Raw genomic sequence first — 19,039 nt, forward strand, 5'->3', positions numbered from 1 at the left:
CTTCCCTTCACTGAACAAAACAGAATAACATGCAGCAAAGATGCATTATTTACATCAAGTGTCCCTGAAATGTTTAAACATTTATCACTTTTGAATAATGAGATCTTATTTTCTCAGTATTACAACACAGCACAACTGTGAAACCTTACTTTTTATACATCAGAATAATGATAGATAGATAGATCAATTTAACCCTTTTTAAAATGTCATGTACATTTAAAAAGAAAATATACACACACATACAACCATGATTTGCTAAGAAAACAAGGGAGAGGGCAGCATGGATCATCAAAGTGGTTATTTTTACTTCACCCAGATGTAAGTTAATTATGCTGTCACTGTCACAGCATGCATTAAAACGAGCACATTTCTGTTATTGTTTCTCTATGAGAGCCATATGTTTTTACCATTTTGACTGTTCACAGCTTGTTGCTGAGATTTATTGGCCTGTGACGCAATTGTAAAAACATGTTGTTAAAAAATATATATCGAATGTTTAAAAGCTGTGTTCTGTAAATGGAGAAAAAAAGTGACTTACATGTCTTATATGACATCTGTCCTCATGACCTTCAGAAAATCACTTGGACTTGTTACACTAACACACTCCTATTATGTAATGGTTAAACACAGTTAGTCCTTGAGATCAGCCAATTCCCGGATTTCCCTAGTAAACCACATGGTGTCATTGCTTTAACATAACTGAGACTTTAGTCTACACCCACCATGGTGTTTAGAAAGTGAGAGGCTTGGTTATTTATTATTGCTTTTTAATGTGTTTATTTGAAATTGTATAGTTTTTTGTGTAACCAAATGAGAGAACAATATGGATGACTAAAACCTTGATTAAGTATAATAATTAAGGGCTTTCACAGTCACCAAAACCCTGATTTGTGCAATGAAAAAGACAGTTTTATATATATATATATACATACTGAAATTTCCTTAAGGACACTGTAAACAATGTTCTTATCATTATGTAATAATATTTTTGTTACATCCATCTAACTTACAATAATGTCTGTTATTTCTATTAGATTTTAAGAGTTCTGAGTTCAGTTTATTAAAAGTTGTAAAAAAAAAAAAAAAATGTAATGAATGCTATATACTGAAACATTCAAGCAGCAAAGTTTTCCATTTTATTTTTTCTATCGTACAAATGACAATAATTTGATTGAACAAGTAGCCTAATCACTACATGGCTCATCACGACACAATAAATCTCAGCACTGGCGAGTTTAGTAAATTGAGATTTAAATTCTAATATTCAAAACTAGAGGTGAAAGTATCTGTACTTGCCTTTGATATCTGCGTTGAAATCAGTCGTTTGTTCTGGTAGGTTATTCCGAGGTGTTAGTGGATAAGCTGTTCTCGGTAGGGTAGCTATAAACCTCTTATGCGCGCTGAAGCTGAGGGCGACGAGCTGCAGAAGGGCAGGGACGATGCTCGTGAATGAGGAAATCTTTGGCAGGAGGAGGGCAGGAGGACGCCTAAAGTGAGTGTGTGCGCGCGCACTCACACACTCACTCACACACACACACACACACACACACACACACTGTACGACGTCTATCCGTTTTAAGTGTTAAAGTGCGCACTTATAATAGACAGATGCTTCCTCCCTCAGTTATTTCTTTGTAATTAAAGGGACAGTTCATCCAAAAAAAAGTGTATTTAAAAAAAAAAACACTTTCAATCATGTACTCATCAATCATGTACTTGGCTTTTTGTCATCTGTTTAACACACACACAGGCACACACACAAAAACATTATTTAAAATATAATGTCAACTCTTTTTCATGAATGAAATTAGCCTGTGGTGACCAAGTTTTAGTCAACAACTTCAGTTTCAGTCTGTTCCTTACAGAAAAGACTTTGAATACAGCGTACATGCAGTACACCATTTTTATGATATTTTATAGTGTTTTGTTGTCCGTTTTGAAGCTTGACAGCCCAGTTCCAATCCATATCCATTATATGACAGAAAGCAGCTCAAACATTCAGATAAATTTCTCCTTTGGTGTTGTATGGAAAAAACAAAGTTGGATAGATTGGAATGACATGACAATGACTAAATGATGACAGCATTTTAATTTAATGGTGAACTGTTCCTCTACCTTCAGGCCACTCAGCATAGCAAGTGCTTAACAATGTCTTTTCCCATGCTGATGCTGCATTGACTCATGGGATAGACAAGCCCTACCCTGTTGTAGGTCTGTCTCAACAATAGTCTAAAAACAAAGCAAATCATGTTGCATGAGCACAGAAACAATGTTGTAATATCCCTTTACTGGTAACAAAATACCACTAATCATTTTCAATAATAAGTAGTCTAACAACTAATACAAGACATATACATATTGTAACCATTAAATGTTTGTCAAAGACGTATTACTGTAAGTTAAAATGTTTTGCAAAAAATACTTTGTGGCTATAATTGGTTTTATGTATTTTTAATTTAAATGTATTATTTAATGTGGCTGATAATAGTTTTGAAAGATTAAAAAAAAAGGTGTATCATAATTGTGTATCATCTTTCCAAAGAAGCAGATGAATGAATGTGATGTGATGAGTCTCTGTGACGGACAGCCAGATCATCAGTACACTTGAAGATAAAAATGCAGACATGAGCACCTAAAGATGTTGAAAACAGCAAAGAGAACCTACTTTTATTAAATTAATTTTCTCCAAATTAGAAACATTTGTTTGACATAGTCACTATAGGACTATGAGCCAAGTTGATCTCAGACTACAAATATGCATACAAGGCCCTTTCCAACCATCCTTTAAAACAGGTCTCTGTTTTATGGCTCTGTGGGTTTAAGCTCTAGTTAATGTTAAAATCAACGACTACCTCTGGAATTATTATCAGACTTCCAACATTCACAGACCTGACATTTATAACTTTAACACACACTCAACACACCGCAGTCTAACCCATTTTTTAGGTTCAGTATTCAGTGTTTTGGATTAAGCCTTTTGAGCTTTTCCTGTAAATTTCAACATGATTTCACTTGATGCATCATAGTAATGACCCAGCTGACTGAATACTATTCCATAATGTCTAATTTTCTGTGTGAAAAAGATGTTTAGACTATGATTCAGTGACCTAGAAATTCCCCTTACTCTGCTGACAGACAAAACTATAATGGCATAAAACTTCTGTGACATTTTGTGCAACTGGGGAGTCTTCAATAAGGTCACATACATTTGTTATAACACCCAATTCACAGATTACTGCAGAAACCATGTGAGGATTAAAGACTGTCCTCCTCCACATATCATTTCTTGGAAGATCTAATGTCTGCTCTGGTTGAATTAATAAGTGGTTTAGCACTGGAGGGTTCAGTTGCTGGTCAGCTCTGACGCAAAGGGCCAGAATGACCCCTCGGGTCAACCAGCACCCCCTTCTGAGAAGCCCTCTCAAGTCGTCAATCCATCAAAGATGTTACTGTGTATATTGTATGAATGGGCAGTAAATGGGGAATGCTGAACCAGAGTCCAATTTTGCAGGACAATTGACAAGCTAAGTGACCTTCCTAGCGGGAATTCTGGGAATTCTGGGATATGACATGTGGTTTGCATTAGTGCTCTGGAGTGTTTTCACAGTGTTCAGAGCACAGGCCTGTCAGAAGGCATTCTGGGAGGATGACACACTAAGCTGAGATGGAAAAAGAGCTGTAATTCCACCATGAAATCACACTGGACTCAGACAATTGTGACTTTTACTGATGTGTGGCATATTTAGGACATTCTTATTGGACTTTTTAGCCCTCATCTTTCTATAGAATAAATAACCTATAACACTGTTGTATAGATCGAGCTTAAAGTCTATTTATCACCGTACAGACAGATTAAAGTGACTGGAGTTCAAAAGTTGGAAGGATGTTGTTAAAGCCTGCATGCCATAAACATAAATGGACAGCATTTTTAACAGTTTTACACACTACGTTTCCATTCATGGTCTATTTAGTCTGCTCCTCACAAGGACACACTGCTGCCAGTGTGTGCAGTGATTACTACATAAGATAAGAAAACAATACAAATGACTGAAATAGAACAAAGAGTGACGAATAAAATGTTTATATATTTATCTTTAGCCCAGTCTGAAATAGCTTACTTAAATTTCATTGACATGTCACAAAATCGGTGTGATTTACTACAGCAATTTAATGAGGGCAGACTTGGGAAAAGGCACAGCTCAGCAGGAAAAGAAATAAACAGACCGTATGACCCATTTAGTGCAGATAGTTCCCAGAGGGCCGAGGGGCTGCTGTGGGAACTCTGTATACTATGTTTGAATTGACTGCAGTAATTATCATTAAGCAGCTTTTTCACACACGTAACGCACGCATGTTGAGTTGAAATTAAAAGTTGCTTAGGTATACATAAATGTATGATTTTATGCTAGAGAGTGCAACTATATGAAAATACATAAATAAATAAATAATTATAACAAAATTATTGGCATAAGATGCTGGCCATTTTTAAAAAGCAGTGCAATTTTAGCAATTTTATTATGACTATTTGCAAACATTTTGCCCACCCATTCAAAGTGTGGTGTTTTTGAATTTCAAACTTTAAAGCAAAGGACTCTGAATATTCCAGGCTATTTTTGTCACAAACCAGATAAATATTTTACATAACAATCTATTTTAATATGTTATTTCCCCTTTATCCACAGCAGTGGAATAGGAAGAAAGTGTTTTGAGTGAAAAGGAAGGCTCCACTCGTTGACTCAATGAATTTCCCTGTCTGTTTTTTCCAAAGGAAGCCAGTTTTGTTTTTGAGGTCTCTTAAGCAGACATCTCATTCCCGTTCCAGTGCCTGGCTCAGATCTGTCTTCCCAAGAAAAATGAGTACTGGGTGGAATTCCTCAAAGAGGGCAGGAAATAGGGTGGAGGGACCAAAGAGAAGGTTGTAGTTGTGTCCACATGGGAATCACAAACATGATGGCTGTAGAAATTTGGCATGACGTTTAGCACGACTTAATCTCCTAAACAGTTCTAGATTGAGAGCAAGGCTTCCAGTTAAAGTAAAACTAAAAATAGGCCAACAGTAAAATCTTTTTATTGGTAGTAGTCTCCGACCTTTTGTTTTCCACATAAAAAATAATTGTATAAGCTGTAAATTAAATGTCACTTTATTTTATTTAATTCCATATAAAGTACACAAAAATACATTTTTATATAAAAAATTAAAACTGCAGTTATAAAAGTTTTAGGTTAATATCATGTTTACTCGAGCCTCAAAATTTTGTTGAAAAGGTTTAGTGACAAAATATATGCCAATGCATCATTCTTATGAAGTTTCAACTATTCTATTTTCAATTAGTGTTGACGGTAGATATCCATGACAGGCAGCTGTAGTTTTGTTCTGAGAAAAGCTTTGCATACAGTTTAAAACAAAGAATCTGGGCTAAAATAAGCTACTTTATAAGAACATTACGCAAATTTAGCCTCTGTTTAATCAAGGTCAGTTTCCCCTGCCAAAGAAAATCACCCCAGCCACTCCAGTTATAAAAACAGCAGGGTGTGGTGGTACCCTGTATAGAAACGTGTTTACAACAGACTAAATGTAAAACAAAGTCAAATAAGACCTTTTCCTGTGGTTTCTCATTTTAGGGAGGTTGTACTGTGATAAATGGACACAGTTTTAACTTAACTGAGATTTCTGCTCAGTTGACATTGGGGATGAGTCAACTGCCAAAAACGTAACCTACATTTGCACTTAAAGGGGTAGTTCACCCAAAAGTATCGTCATTATGCCTTTCCGAAACCTGTATGACTTAATTCTGTGGAAATGCAAAGAAGATAATTTGAGAAATGCTTTTTTTTTTTCTTCTCTATATTCAATGGAGGTCAAAGGTCACCAAAACTTTGGTTAACAACATTGTTCTTTTTTGTTCTTCAGATGAAATGAATTCAGGTTTGAAACACCAATGACACAATCTCCATCCTTCTTGCCATACCTTTTTAAAAGCATACCAACAGTAAAGAGTAAGGAATGTCGTAGACCTGGAATCTAGAGGAAATGACTCATATCATGATCGCACAGATGGACGAAAGAACCATGATACAACCAACACCACTGATTCACTCAATGTTTGAGGTCCTGCTCGTTTTCAATCTGGTATTGCCTTTATTAAATACTTCACAACATCACCTACAATGAATGGTTACAAAATGATACCTTTTGTCAAATATGGACACTTTTCAATTTACAAAGCCGTCATTTTGCAGAGGCAACCCAAAAACAAACAAAAAAACCCAAGATACTTCAGAGCAGTCATTGAGACATACCACCTGTTCCAAGGAAAGCGTGACAGAGCTGTGAGAAAACAAAAAAATTACATGATATATATTCCATCAACATTAGCTGTTGCACAATTCAAGTTAATTTACAAACCAGATGGGAAGAATATGTACTATACACATGTATATATATTTATATTTATATATATATATACACATTCATAAAACTGTTCAATCTGACAGCCACGTTACAAAGAAAAAAAAAAAAAAAGGAGCAGACCGCTTAAGTATAAAAAATAAATTAAAATGATTTCACATGTGACACAAACACATACAACGGTAGGTCTCATCTGTGGAGTGGCATCAACAGACTAAATGAATTTGAAGCAATAGGAATATACGGGGCATCCATACAGACATGAAAAATGAGCTAACTAGTCTAAGCAGAGAGGAAACGGAGCTAAAACTTCTTAAAAAGATCTAAATCACTGGTGGGAAGCAAATGAAAAGTACCGGAGAACAACGTGAACTAGTTCAGCTCCACCGCAGCAGGCAAAGGGAGTGGCAGTAAATAAAGTCTCCCTGAAGCCAGGTGGAACGAAAAAGTCAGCCGGCAAACTCGAGCAGGATGATATGGTGAGGATAATGGGTCATAATCCAATGAACCCATTTAATATAGGCTGATGAAAGTGTTTATCTTTCGTAACGCCAAAATTAATGTAATTCAGTGTTTCTTGATGTACACACCCATAGAGGTCCTTAAAATGAACATTTTATTTAAACATTTCTCATTTGGTTTTAAAATAGACATTTACTTTTTATCTTTCTCTCACTAGTACAGATATAGTCCCTCCCAATCCCAACCGTCCAATAGAAATCTATATGTGAATACTGTGGTGTGTAACCTGCCAAGAGTGAATATCTTTATATATCGGGTATCTGTGAAGCCGCACACCTAAAAGTCCTAAAGCGGCTCAGTAGAGTTCACTGGCAAAACGGTGACGCTGTGGGGTCAAAGCCTTTGAAAACGTCTTTTAGAGAGGCATTGTCCTGTTCAGCTACGTCAGGCTGTGCTGGGCTATTGCCGCCAAACGGGCTGCCAGTGCCGCTCGGTTTGTTGACCTGCTTTACCATGGTGAACAGTGTGGATACAGGAAGATTGTGGACTCCTGCAGGCTGCTCTGCAGAACCAGCAGGGCCTTGACCAGTTGCGGATGGACCACCTGTGGCAGGGGCCCCTGCAACAGTCCCTGCATTGGGCGAAGGTGAAGGTTTGGGTCGAGGGCGGTTGTAGCTGTTGTAACGATCCGTAGTCTGCTCCGTCGAGCTCTTCTCTGGTTCTGGTTGGTCCAGTGCAGACTTGCGCACAAACAGGGGCTCTTTAGACTTGGGTTTAGTTGAAGCCGCTGTACTTTCGCTTGACTTGGGCTCAGGGGGAGGACTAGTGTTTCTAGAGGCCCCTGAACCCTCGGCTTTGTCTGAGCCCTGAGTCCGAGGATCGTATAGACTGATACCGCTCAGCACGCTACTGCTGCTGCTGCTGCTACCTACGCCACCAGCTCCCACACTTCGAACTGACCCTCCTGCTGATAGCAGCCGAGGGTCGTAGGGTGCGATGGTGGGGCTGGAGGAAGGTGGAGATAAGGAGGCAGCTGGGGGAGACCCTTGAGGAGCAGATGCCTCCAAAGTGGACTTCAGGGCAGATTTTTGGGGCTGGAGTCGAGGGTCGGCAGGGGCTTTTCGTGCCATGCGAGGGTCAACAGGCTTCTCGGCAGAGACGGACGGAGGTGATGAGATTCCTGTAGAAGCGCCTTGAGAAGGACTGGATGAAGAGGCGTTGACAGTTTTGAGGATGCGGGAGAGCAGTTCAAAGTCTGGTAGGGAAGAGGAGGACTGATTCGACTGCTCAGCAGGAGGAGCAGTAGGAGGGAGAGAAACAGATTGGTGCTGGGGCTGTGTGCGGGACAAACGAGGATCTATGGCCGTAACTGGAGGGATGCCAGGGGGCAGTGGGAGCAAGTCTTGTTTAGGAATGGGAATAGGGATGAGGTCTTCAGGACTCCACAGCACTGCCTTAGAAAATGAAGGCTTGTTCAGTACTACATCCTTTTTGATGTGGCTGAACTGCTGTAGTTGGGAGCGGGGATCACGCAAAGCCATGCCCATTAAAGGGTCAAGGGGGATGGGCACGGGCTTGTCCCTCAGCATCCTCTCACCTTCCTCTTCTTCATTACTGGCTGGGGCGGTCAACGGCGGGGGTTTGTACACAAGTGGGGGCTCGGGTTTAGGAGCATGGGCGGCTGCATGCCGGGCAAGACGGGGGTCTGAAGGGGTAGGAGATAGAGAGGATGAAGCACTGGCTTCGGGTGCCTGAGAGGAGTCGGTGTTGCGGGATAGTCGTGGGTCTCGTGCTAGCCGGGGGTCTGCTGGCCGGCTGGGTGCCTGTGCCGGCTGAGATTTTTGTAGACGGGGGTCACTGGGAGCTCCGTCCGGCTTGGCAGGGCCTTGGGTCTGTGTTTGTTGCCGCAAGGTTTTAAGAATGGAAGTGACACTGCCACCACCATCCTCATCTTCACTGGAATACCAGTTTGCTGAATCTCCTGTAAGTAAATGGAAGTGCATAGATTCAGAGATCAATGGGACTTTCTTTTAACTGGCAGTCTCATCTGAAAACATCACAGTTTCACTCAGTGCAAGAAAGCACCACCTAGTGGAGGGACAAGATTTTTTTGTGGCAAGATTGCACAACCCCAGGCCAGAGGATGTTTACAGTATTATGAGGTCCTGGGCAGGGTCAAGCTTTGAGCAGAGCCCTTGAGATGTTTCCTTCCCAGAAATAGCCTTGGCAACATATACATTTGAAGTTAGCGCTTAGAAAACCTCAGCTATCTGTATGACAAAAATGTAAATCTAAAAATCAAGCTTCCTTGTAAAGTACTTTGGTAAAGAGTAAACATTCTTGTATAAAAGCAATGGGAGTTGATACTGCAAAAAATATATGTCATATGATATTGTATTAAATGCTGCAAGCAAAGGCAATGTTTTTCATTAGTACCTTCATTCTCCCTCTCAGTTCCTCCTCCTTCAGCCAACCTCCTGGCTCTCTCCTCATCCTCCTGTTGTTTCTGCTGGAGTCTCATAAACAGCACACGCTGCGCTGGGGGCAGGAAATCTGGCACTGTTATCCCAGGCTGATTAGATGGGCCTACATTAGCTACACCCTCTATGCTTCCAGAGTTCTGGTTCCCAGGTGACTGATCATTGAAGTTTCCACCACCCACACCTTGAAAGTTGTCACCTGTACAGGGAGGTGAAGAATGGGGCTGAATACTAATATCTTGTTTCAGAAGTAGAACAGAGTAGGACAATAAAGCAGCTCACATCAGCTCAAACAATACAGCATGGTGCAAGCAACAAGGACACGAGTCCGACTCTCAGGCAATGCATGTACTGATAAAAGTTAATTTGGATAAAAGAACTGAAGTTAAAATACAAAATGAACTCACCATCTCTTCCACTTCCATCTATCGACATGGCTTGCTGTTGCTGGTAGAAGTTATCATAAAAGTTGTTACCAGGTGCTCCACCACCTGGAGGCATCATGCCCGGGTTTGGTGGTCCTTCTCCCGGGCCAAAGTTCTGCATCATTGGCAGTCCTGTGCCCATTGATGGAGGGCCTTGATTCATGTTAGGTGGGCCCATCGGAGGCATATCATGAGGACCACCCGGACCCATGTGTCCTGGTGGTGGGACCCCAGGAAAGCGAGGTGGAGGTGCACCTGGGGGACCTGCAGGAGGTCCCTGAGGTCCTGCAGCACCTGCAGCAGCATTGCCAGGACCTGGTCCTCTGTAAAGAGTGCATCTGTGTCAGTATATTCTGTATTCATCTAGTAAGTAAACCAAGATCACTTGACAGAAAGATAAAGATAGCTAACCTGACACCAAGTTTTTGTGCAAGCTGTCCTGTGGGCTTGACCACAATCTCAAACAAGGATGGAATCTTCTTTCCAGCATTTCCTCCACAAGCAGGTGGTGGACCCATAGGTGGCGGAGGACCGCCGTTGGGGTTTGGTGGCCCTTGGAAGGTGCTTCCATCTGGGCAGGGAGGAGGAGGGCCTATGCATGGCCCAACTCCAGGACCAGGAACAGGGCCAACACCAGGGCCTGGAGCTGTTGGACCACTTGGAGGAATATTACCATGTGGGGCACCAGGTATTCCGAAGTCTGCGGGTGCAGAGGAATCCCCCGGAGTAGGTCTTGGTGGAGTTGGGAGAAGACCAACACCAGGGGGTGGTTTTGGAAGAGGGTTAATGCCTTGCTTTTTAAGTTCCTCAACCTCTTTCTCATCTTCTGCACCAGCTTCTGCATCCTCTGCCAGCATCTTCAATGAAAAAAAGAGGAGCAGTGTTACTCTAGGTGCACAGACACAACAATAAGAGAACAACATCTGAATTTAAAATATCTGTGAAGATCACCTTATCCAGCAGCTCCTGAGTATCTTCTGTTAGGGCCTCATGGGAGAACATACACTCCTCACCATTCACACAGTTCCCTGTGGTATGGAATAGCTTGCAAGGGAAATCACGTGCAGTGGAGTCAAGGAGATATTTCGAGTGCATGAATGTACCATTACAATGTCCTTATTTAGATAAGTACTAATGTTCTCATTAGTTCTCATACAAGCAAGCAAAATGACCAAAGGATATCATGCATGTAGGGACAGTTTTCTGCTCGCGCACAGAAGCCAGTGATGTAGAACTTGCAGAGTTCTTTCTTCTTAGGCAGCTCAATGTCATGACTGAAGTTACAGTGGTCACCCTGATGATACATTGACAGCATTTAATACACAAATAACTCATGTTGTCCGCAAAGTCGTATGTGATTTTGCATTATCTTATTAGTCAAACATGACCAATTTAAACATACAAAACTTTATTTTAATGCTCTCAAAGACAGTGACTTCTAGATTGTGTTACAATCAATTCTATATGTAACATCCGCCAAAGTTAGCTTACCCATGTACAGCGCCCCTCAATATAGTATTTACAGATGGCTTTCCCCTTCTTGTCTGGCCCGTGTTTCTCCTGATCATTCCTCCTGGGGCCTCCAGATCCATCCTAAAGCAGTCAGAGAAGAAATAATTCAGTTGCTAATTTATGTTTTGCTGATTAATTATGAACCAAGTGGGCAATCTGAAGAACTGTCTTACCCCCATGTCCATATCTCCGCTGTTATCTTCATCGGGACCTTGGTCTCCTCCACGGCCCCTCCCTCGATTTCTCCCTCTACCCCGGTTCATTCCTCGACCTCCTTTGCCTCTCCCACGACCTCGCCCACCTTTTCCACCTGAAGAAAACAAAAATAAGGTTAGAAATTACAAACACTCAAAAAAATAATACTTTACCTTCAATGCTTATCTGAGATTTAGGTGTGTTCTTACATCTTTTATTCAAGCAGAACTCACCCCGCCCTCTGTCCTTTGATTTCCTGTATTGATTTAGCTCTTTTGAGTAGTCATCATAGTCATCGTCTCCCATGTTGTCAAAGTCATCATCTACATACTATTCAAAAAACAACAACAACATGTCTTAAGGTTAAGTCAAAGACAAAATGCCTGATTTAATTTGTACAACTTGCCAAGTAGTAATGACAGATAGGATAATCCCAGGTATGTGATAGAATCCTGGATGAATCCTGTCTTTTTCAGTCACGTATGATTTTTAGAAAATAACTACTCGCAAAATGCAATTTTATCTATTTTGTAGTAGATCTATATCCCCTATAGAATTTTCTATGGTGTTTTCTTAGGATTTTGGTCATTTCCTTTTCTAGATTTGGAAATCACAAAATTCCCTGATAATAACCTGATAAAGTTAATAACTTGTGAATCATGACCCACCTCCATCTCATCGTACATGCCATCACCATCGTCATTCTCTCCTCCCATTTTGCCCCGTCCTCTCCCTCTGCCTCCTCCTCTCCCACCACGTCCCCTCATTGCTCCTCTGCCTCGACCTCTGTGGTTTTTCATGCGGTTTTTGCCACCTGTGTGACAGTAATAAAGGTCACCAGATGTAATCACACAAATGCTGACACGCTGGTGTGAGTTCACACACTTCTTTGAGTCAGATGAAGTATGCAGACAGTGAACATGTGACAAACTCCAAACATCTAGCCTACCTGAATATTATTAGAAATGAAGTATGCCACTTTTGTTAATATGCATCAAAACATTCAGCCATGACCATGAAATTAACATTCACCTCTGCCACGTGGACCACCGCCAACCTCTTTGGCCTTGCGGTATTGGTTCAGTTCCTTGGTGAAATCATCATAGTCATCATCACCCATTTCCTCATCCTCTTCACCTTCATATGTTTCCTCCTCGTAGTCATCATAGCCTCCATACCCCTGCTTGTCCATCTTCATATAGCCACCTTTCTTTGGCATGGGACCTCCATGACCAGAGGGAGCAGGAGGGTAACCTCCTTGAGACTAAAAATAGTGACCAAAATACAGGCTGGGATTAAAACCTAATCTGGGGTGTTTCCCAGAAGCAACTATGGTCTCAAGTTCCATCGTTACCAATAGAGTTCAATGGAACTAACAACCATAGTTAGCTAACGATGCTTTTGGGAAACACGCCCCTGATTGACTGACCTAAACAAAAATAATGTATTACTTACAGTGGGAGGATACTGAGGGCTGTATTCCCTGTATTTCCTCTTTTCACTGGGACTGTAATCTGATTCATCACTGAAGTCCGAGTGGTCATCGCTGGAGGATGCGTGACGCTGCATTACAAAAAAATATATTTGAGAAGATGATATACACTGCCATTCAAAGGTTTGTGGATCAGTAGGATTTTTTCAAAAGAAATTAATACTTTTATTCAGCTAGGACACATTAAATTGATCAAATGTGACATTTATAGTGTTACAAAATATTTCAATTTTAAATAAACGCTATTCTTTTGAACATTTTTATAAATAAAAAAATCCTGATGAAAAAATTAATCTCAGTTTCCACAAACATTAATCAGCAACTGTTTTCCACATTAATAATAAGAAATGTTTCTTGAGCAGCAAATCATATCACAATGATTTCTAAAGGATCATGTGACACTGAAAATGGAGGAATTGTTGCTTAAATTCAGCTTTGCCATCACAGAAATAAATTACATTTTAAAATATATTAAAATAGAAAGTGTTATTATAGTAAAATTACACAATATTAACTGTTTTTACTGCAGGGTTTCTGCTGGATTTTTAAGCTCAAATTTAAGACTTTTTAAGACCTGCACAAATAATATTAATACCATATGAGCGGGGTAGGACAATGTCTATAGTACCATATTAAACTGCAAAATGACTGTAAAAAGCATAATTTACAATTCAGATACAAGTTTTCACAAAAACAAAAAGTTTTATAAAATGATAAACTTTACATTTCAGCCTTTAAACCATAATTTAAGAAAATGGATAAGTCAAAAGTATTAATTATATTGATTTAAACAATTATCATCAATAAATTATTATACAGATTAAATAACATGAATTAGGGGTGTGCAATATTGACAAAAAATTATATCGTGATATTTTCCAGGATTTATCGAAAATGATAATTAGACGATATTTTGATGAGTGTGTTATTGTGCTGGTATCTTAAAGATTACCTTGGACAGCTGACTCCTGAATTTTTTTGATATTCTTCATATTCTGTGTGGTCAGTTCACAGCAGTGATAGAAATTAATCTTTTCCATTAAGTTTTATGGGCATTTATACCTTTAAGCCATTTTTTATAAAAGTGTGCATCATCTTTTGAGTCAAACTGAACCGAATCATTTAAACAGTTGATTCATTCAAGAACGAAACCCTGTCGTGTTGCTCAGAGACGCAAAACTGTGCTGTGGCTGTGTTTGTGATCATTCTAAATGCATTTTAATAGAATCGTGCAGTGAAAGAAGGCACTTGTACGCGCACTAGTTTAACCTATGTTAACTGATTCATTCTCTGCCAGCAGGTGTCACGTTTGGCAGAAATATAACGATTTTCCCAGTAAAGGCAGTACACAAAGCAGCGCAGCACCGGACTTTAAACTTACAGCGCTCATGTTTATTTAATGAAATCATAGCCTTTTGAAGTTTAATTGTCACATTCAGCCATATCGCAATTCTGGTCTTTCCATTTCCAAAATCTTGAAATCATAATTAAGACTTTCTTGTACAATTTAAAACTTTTTAAGGTCTTAAATTTGATACAACTAAATTTAAGACTTTTTAAGACCCCACGGAAACCCTGTACTATATTTTGATTAAATAAAAGCAGCCCTGGTGAGCATAAGAGACTTTTAAAAAACATATTAACAAAAAGACGTACTTTATGCTTAGATTTACGCTTTTTCTTGGCCCTCCTTTTTTCTTTTTCACGCTCTCTCTCCCTCTTTCTCTTTCTCCTCCGCCGATGTGACTTTTCATCATCTGATTCACTGGCATGGCGCTCCTTGCTTCGGCGAGGTTTATCCTGGGGATCAGCTCCCTCACCACTGGGCATCTCTGCCTCTCCACCGTCATCCTCCAGCTCCCCTTCTTCCAGTTCCCCATCTTCTTGCCTGTTTGACAAAATACAAAAAGGATGTCACAACTCAGAACAGGATTACACAGGAAATTCCGTATTAATTTATTTTGACTCACTGCCTTTGGAGAACTCTTACTTGCTTCTAGTCTATGATAACTGGTTAATTTCTAAAAGGATACTGTTGTCATATACTGTGCAGAACAGAACATTCAATCTATTAACTGCTTTTTAAGTGGGCCTTCATTCTTAATTCTGACAAGACAATTTCCACTGGTTGGGCTATTAACAATTCACTTGTCATTACATTGTAGATAACTAAGGAAAATTGAGATGTCTTAACTGATCTTCAAACTATAGACAGTGAGGGTAGAGATGAAGGGCAAGAGAGATCTCTTTATAAACAGGGCTGCCAATCTACAGACGCAATACTTTAATTTAGTTGCTTCAGTCGTCATACTAAGGGTGTCAAATGTTCACTGCTCATTTGTGCCCTACTGAGAACAACTCAAAGCCACTCTGTTTATAGGAGATCTAAAATGTATATAAGTATATACAGAATAAACACATTACATTCAGGCAGGACAGCCCTTTAAAACTCCTATCCAGCGATAAGGAGTTGCCACATAAGACAAAGCAGCACTGACAAAACATTATCACCTAACCCCTCAACTTTGGCCTATAAAAACAACAGGTCTGTGCAATGCAGCTTCTGACAAGAGCACATGTGCAACCAGATGAACTGCAATGCAAAGCCGTGGGTGAGATATAATTTAAAAAAGAAAGAGAAATTATTACCACAGAAGGTAAATCAGCTGACACATTCGCATAATTCTTATAATGTATCCCAGTCTCTTTAACTAGTACAAAAAAAGCAATCATCAAGTGATGACAATTTAATACACCCAGACATGTTACAAACAGTCTAAAGTCTGCACGAGGGTCTTAATCAACTAATTTCTATGAACTTTACTGGAAGACAAAACTCATTTTACTTAAATCTTCACCTTATGTGGATATTTTAAGATGATTCCAAAGCTTTTTACAATTACAATAAATATACAAACTTCTGTTTCAACTGACTTTGTGAATCAGATCTTTCATTTAATGAAGCTAAACTCTTGTCATCTGCTTCTCTGAACAGTTAGTTAAGTCCTAAACGTACTACAGAGGGAATCTATTCATGAATTATAACTGCATCAACTACAAATCCCTTCGTCTCTATTTGCCAAAAAGACTCTACTACAAGAATTGTGAATAAAAATCTACAAGCTTTAGCAGTTATCTAAGAGAAGGTGAAGAGACCTAAAGGTTTTTAACAACCACAACTTCACTTGCATGCATAGTCTTTCACTCCTGCAAGTTATGGTACATACTGAAGTGTAAAAAAATATGGTTAGACACGGACCAGACAATACATTATAAGGGCCACACTTGTGTTATTTACTAATATTATTAATGCACCTTGGGAAAACTGACAACTGCATATAAAGACATATAAAGTGTTGGCAGTCAGACAGTTTAACAACTACCTCTAATTTAAAAAAAAGTTAACAAATTTACTGTAAGTATCCAAGTAATAAGGCACATTTCATGCAAAGACAAAATGTTGGCCTTTAAATTTCTGTTAACAAACTGAAAATACTTACTGTGAAATACTAATTTATGCATAAATGACTTTCAAGGGAGGTGAGAGGTTGCATTTTTGGGCATTTGCAGACAATGGTGGTATGATTAAGCACCTTTGTGTTTTGCTTCATGTTTTGGAAAGACCTTGAATGCTTTTGAGACATTGGAGAAAGCACTGGTTCATGAGGGATGTATGTGCACCCAAAACTAACTAGATCACCACAAAATTAGAATATGAAAAAACAGGGGAACCTATTGTGGAACATGTAACAAATTATTAACAAGCTATATTATTTTTGTTACTGTCAACAAATGAATTGACGCGGATGACTTGAGGAACAGTATTAAATAAGCCAAAACGGCTTTAAAATAAGGGAACAAATAATTTCCATTATTGGTTCGCATCATTAAAATGTCGTACAGTTAATACAATTTCTCAAGTTAAATGATCGAGACGTTAAAAATTGGATTTCCTAAATAGCTTTACGAAAAATGTATATTTTTAAAAAATAAACTCCAAGAACTTACTATTTGGAAATATAGCAGTGACATTATAGAGTTTACGTTAAAGTCATTAACTTTAAAATACAAACGCAAAACTCAAACATGCAAAACCCTAAAGAAATAAGCATATATAACTTGTTTAAGTTAATTTAGTAAGGTCCCCAATAATTCTATGTGCGTAGCTCGTGACACTTACCATACATGCTAAGTGCTAAACTGTTACAAATTAACATCGCCTAGTGTAAATAATGCTATTCCGTAAAGATAAACTGATTATTCGACGACTAATTAAGTAAAATAAAAGAATGATTAATCAAGCGGACAAGTTTTAAACCATGCTAGTCCGTCGCTTCTCATTAGCTTCCGTTAGCCGTGTTATTGTTGTATTTCAATTGTAAGCCGTCTGCTAACTGTTAGCGCTGCTAGCTTTAGCGTTGTCCAGGCCTCGCGATGGTTAAACATACAAATTCCTTAATGCGCTGCCGGGGATGTATTTTACCAGTTATCCGCCACATTACATACAGTGCGTTTTAAGTCGAATTTTAATTTTGTGTTAATACCCAAAAACGTGTTTTTCTTTTGTCCGTCTGTTCTGTATCTGTGATGAAAACACTGAATTACTGGACCAATGTTTTGGCGTAGTGGTGGCCCCTTGGTCTTCGATCGCTTAAAAAGCTTCGAAAAGTGGCTGAAAACGTAAATTTGATCATATTCTGAATGTTTTCCTGATTCGCTTATGACCTTCCAGATTGCGCTGTGTAACGTTTCAAGATGGCGTTTCGTTACCTCTGTACGTTCCCAGAAAAGGCGACTTTAATCCCTTTGAAAGAAAAAAAGCAAATGCCCGTGCTTTTTGTTTTTGGAAAAAAAAGCAAAGGACAAATCAATAGTTGGATAGAAATATGATGATATTACTCGACCTTTCGTCAGTGAGAAGACTGTTGTGTTCGTGGTTGGCTGTTGGGGAGTTTGGATGGACAGTCATGCTTTCCACAGCCATTTCCTCTAACGTACTACATTCAGTGCAAAAAATCAACTGTCTTATGCGTTACTTGACTTTGATCTACTTGTTGATTGGCTTTAGGAAGAGATTCAGTTCATAGTAGTCAATTCCCAACTAACAGTTTAAAAGAGAAACAGGTTGAAAACGTTCCTGAGGTTCTCCGTCCTACAGTTGCGATGTGAAATGAAACTCATTCACTTAAAATGGCGACGCTTCTTCTCCGAGGAGAAGGGGCGGGCTTATGCGACGTGACGTCCTCTGTCACGGAAATGACCGATCGGGTCACGAAGAACAAATACGTTTTTTTTTGTTTTTTTTTAATCGAAGGCCCTTGTATAATACATTTTATTAATTATCCACAATTCATATTGTGATTCCAGAAGTTTCAATATCTGTATGATCTTCAATTAAAAAAAATAAAAATAAATCAGTCTCCTGATTAATTTTTTTTTTTTTAGCAAAGTTAGATTGTTTTAACATATTAATAATATTATTAATGTAAATTATAAAAAAATAATCATTTAAACAATTTTAAGACCCCTTTGGAAGTTTGCTCAGGCCCCCTGGCTGAGAAGTTGGACGTAAACAGCAGCAACACTGCAATTCTGCTTTAGTAATTATTTAGTTATTCTCTTCCTGAAATAGTTTTGTATAGACAATTTAATATTGTATTTAGTGAGCATGCACCAAGTAAACAATAATTTAATGATGTAAACTGTGGTGTACATTTCAATAAACATATTTGTGTCATATTTTACCTCCCTGTAAGACTATTAATAGGCTATTTTGCAGATTACACTGCTAAATTATGTTTTAAATGAAAGTAAAGTCAAGTATTATGATCTTATGATACTGAATAGGTTCGTTGGCAATGTTTAAAAATAAAGAAGATTCTTTGAATTTTTATTTATGTTCAGTTTATTAATTATACTATAACAGAATGACAAAGGACAGCATTTCCAATTATGGTACCTAAACATAATTGGCTTATAACGGAGGAAACCACGCTCTTTTCTAGTTTTTAGTTATAATGTAGTTAGCTGTTAGAAACAAGGGTGAGCAATATCTTTGGCTATA

General features: G+C 38.8%; 1 protein-coding gene across 3 annotated transcripts; it reads right to left on the reverse strand.

Annotated features, from left to right (window-relative positions):
• Positions 1 to 6,094: 6,094 nt before the first annotated feature.
• zc3h4 (zinc finger CCCH-type containing 4) lies at positions 6,095 to 18,189 on the reverse strand. Of its 3 annotated transcripts, none has more exons than XM_058745016.1 (14): positions 17,880 to 18,189; positions 14,632 to 14,863; positions 12,939 to 13,046; positions 12,516 to 12,747; positions 12,152 to 12,297; positions 11,717 to 11,813; positions 11,462 to 11,598; positions 11,268 to 11,369; positions 10,959 to 11,070; positions 10,728 to 10,837; positions 10,188 to 10,633; positions 9,759 to 10,099; positions 9,308 to 9,550; positions 6,095 to 8,852 (listed from the first exon to the last, which is right to left on the reverse strand). In XM_058745016.1, exons 1-14 carry the CDS (start codon positions 17,957 to 17,959, stop codon positions 7,237 to 7,239), a joined length of 4,002 nt encoding a protein of 1,333 aa, XP_058600999.1. In that variant the 5' UTR covers positions 17,960 to 18,189; the 3' UTR covers positions 6,095 to 7,236. The 3 variants fall into 3 exon arrangements, with proteins under 3 accessions (XP_058600999.1, XP_058600998.1, XP_058601000.1); XM_058745015.1 differs by having other exon boundaries at positions 11,693 to 11,813; XM_058745017.1 differs by lacking the exon at positions 17,880 to 18,189 and adding an exon at positions 16,476 to 17,831 and having other exon boundaries at positions 11,693 to 11,813.
• Positions 18,190 to 19,039: the final 850 nt, after the last annotated feature.

This window comes from Onychostoma macrolepis, chromosome 15 (assembly GCF_012432095.1).
Source record: "Onychostoma macrolepis isolate SWU-2019 chromosome 15, ASM1243209v1, whole genome shotgun sequence".
In the NCBI taxonomy this organism is placed as follows: Eukaryota; Metazoa; Chordata; class Actinopteri; order Cypriniformes; family Cyprinidae; genus Onychostoma; species Onychostoma macrolepis.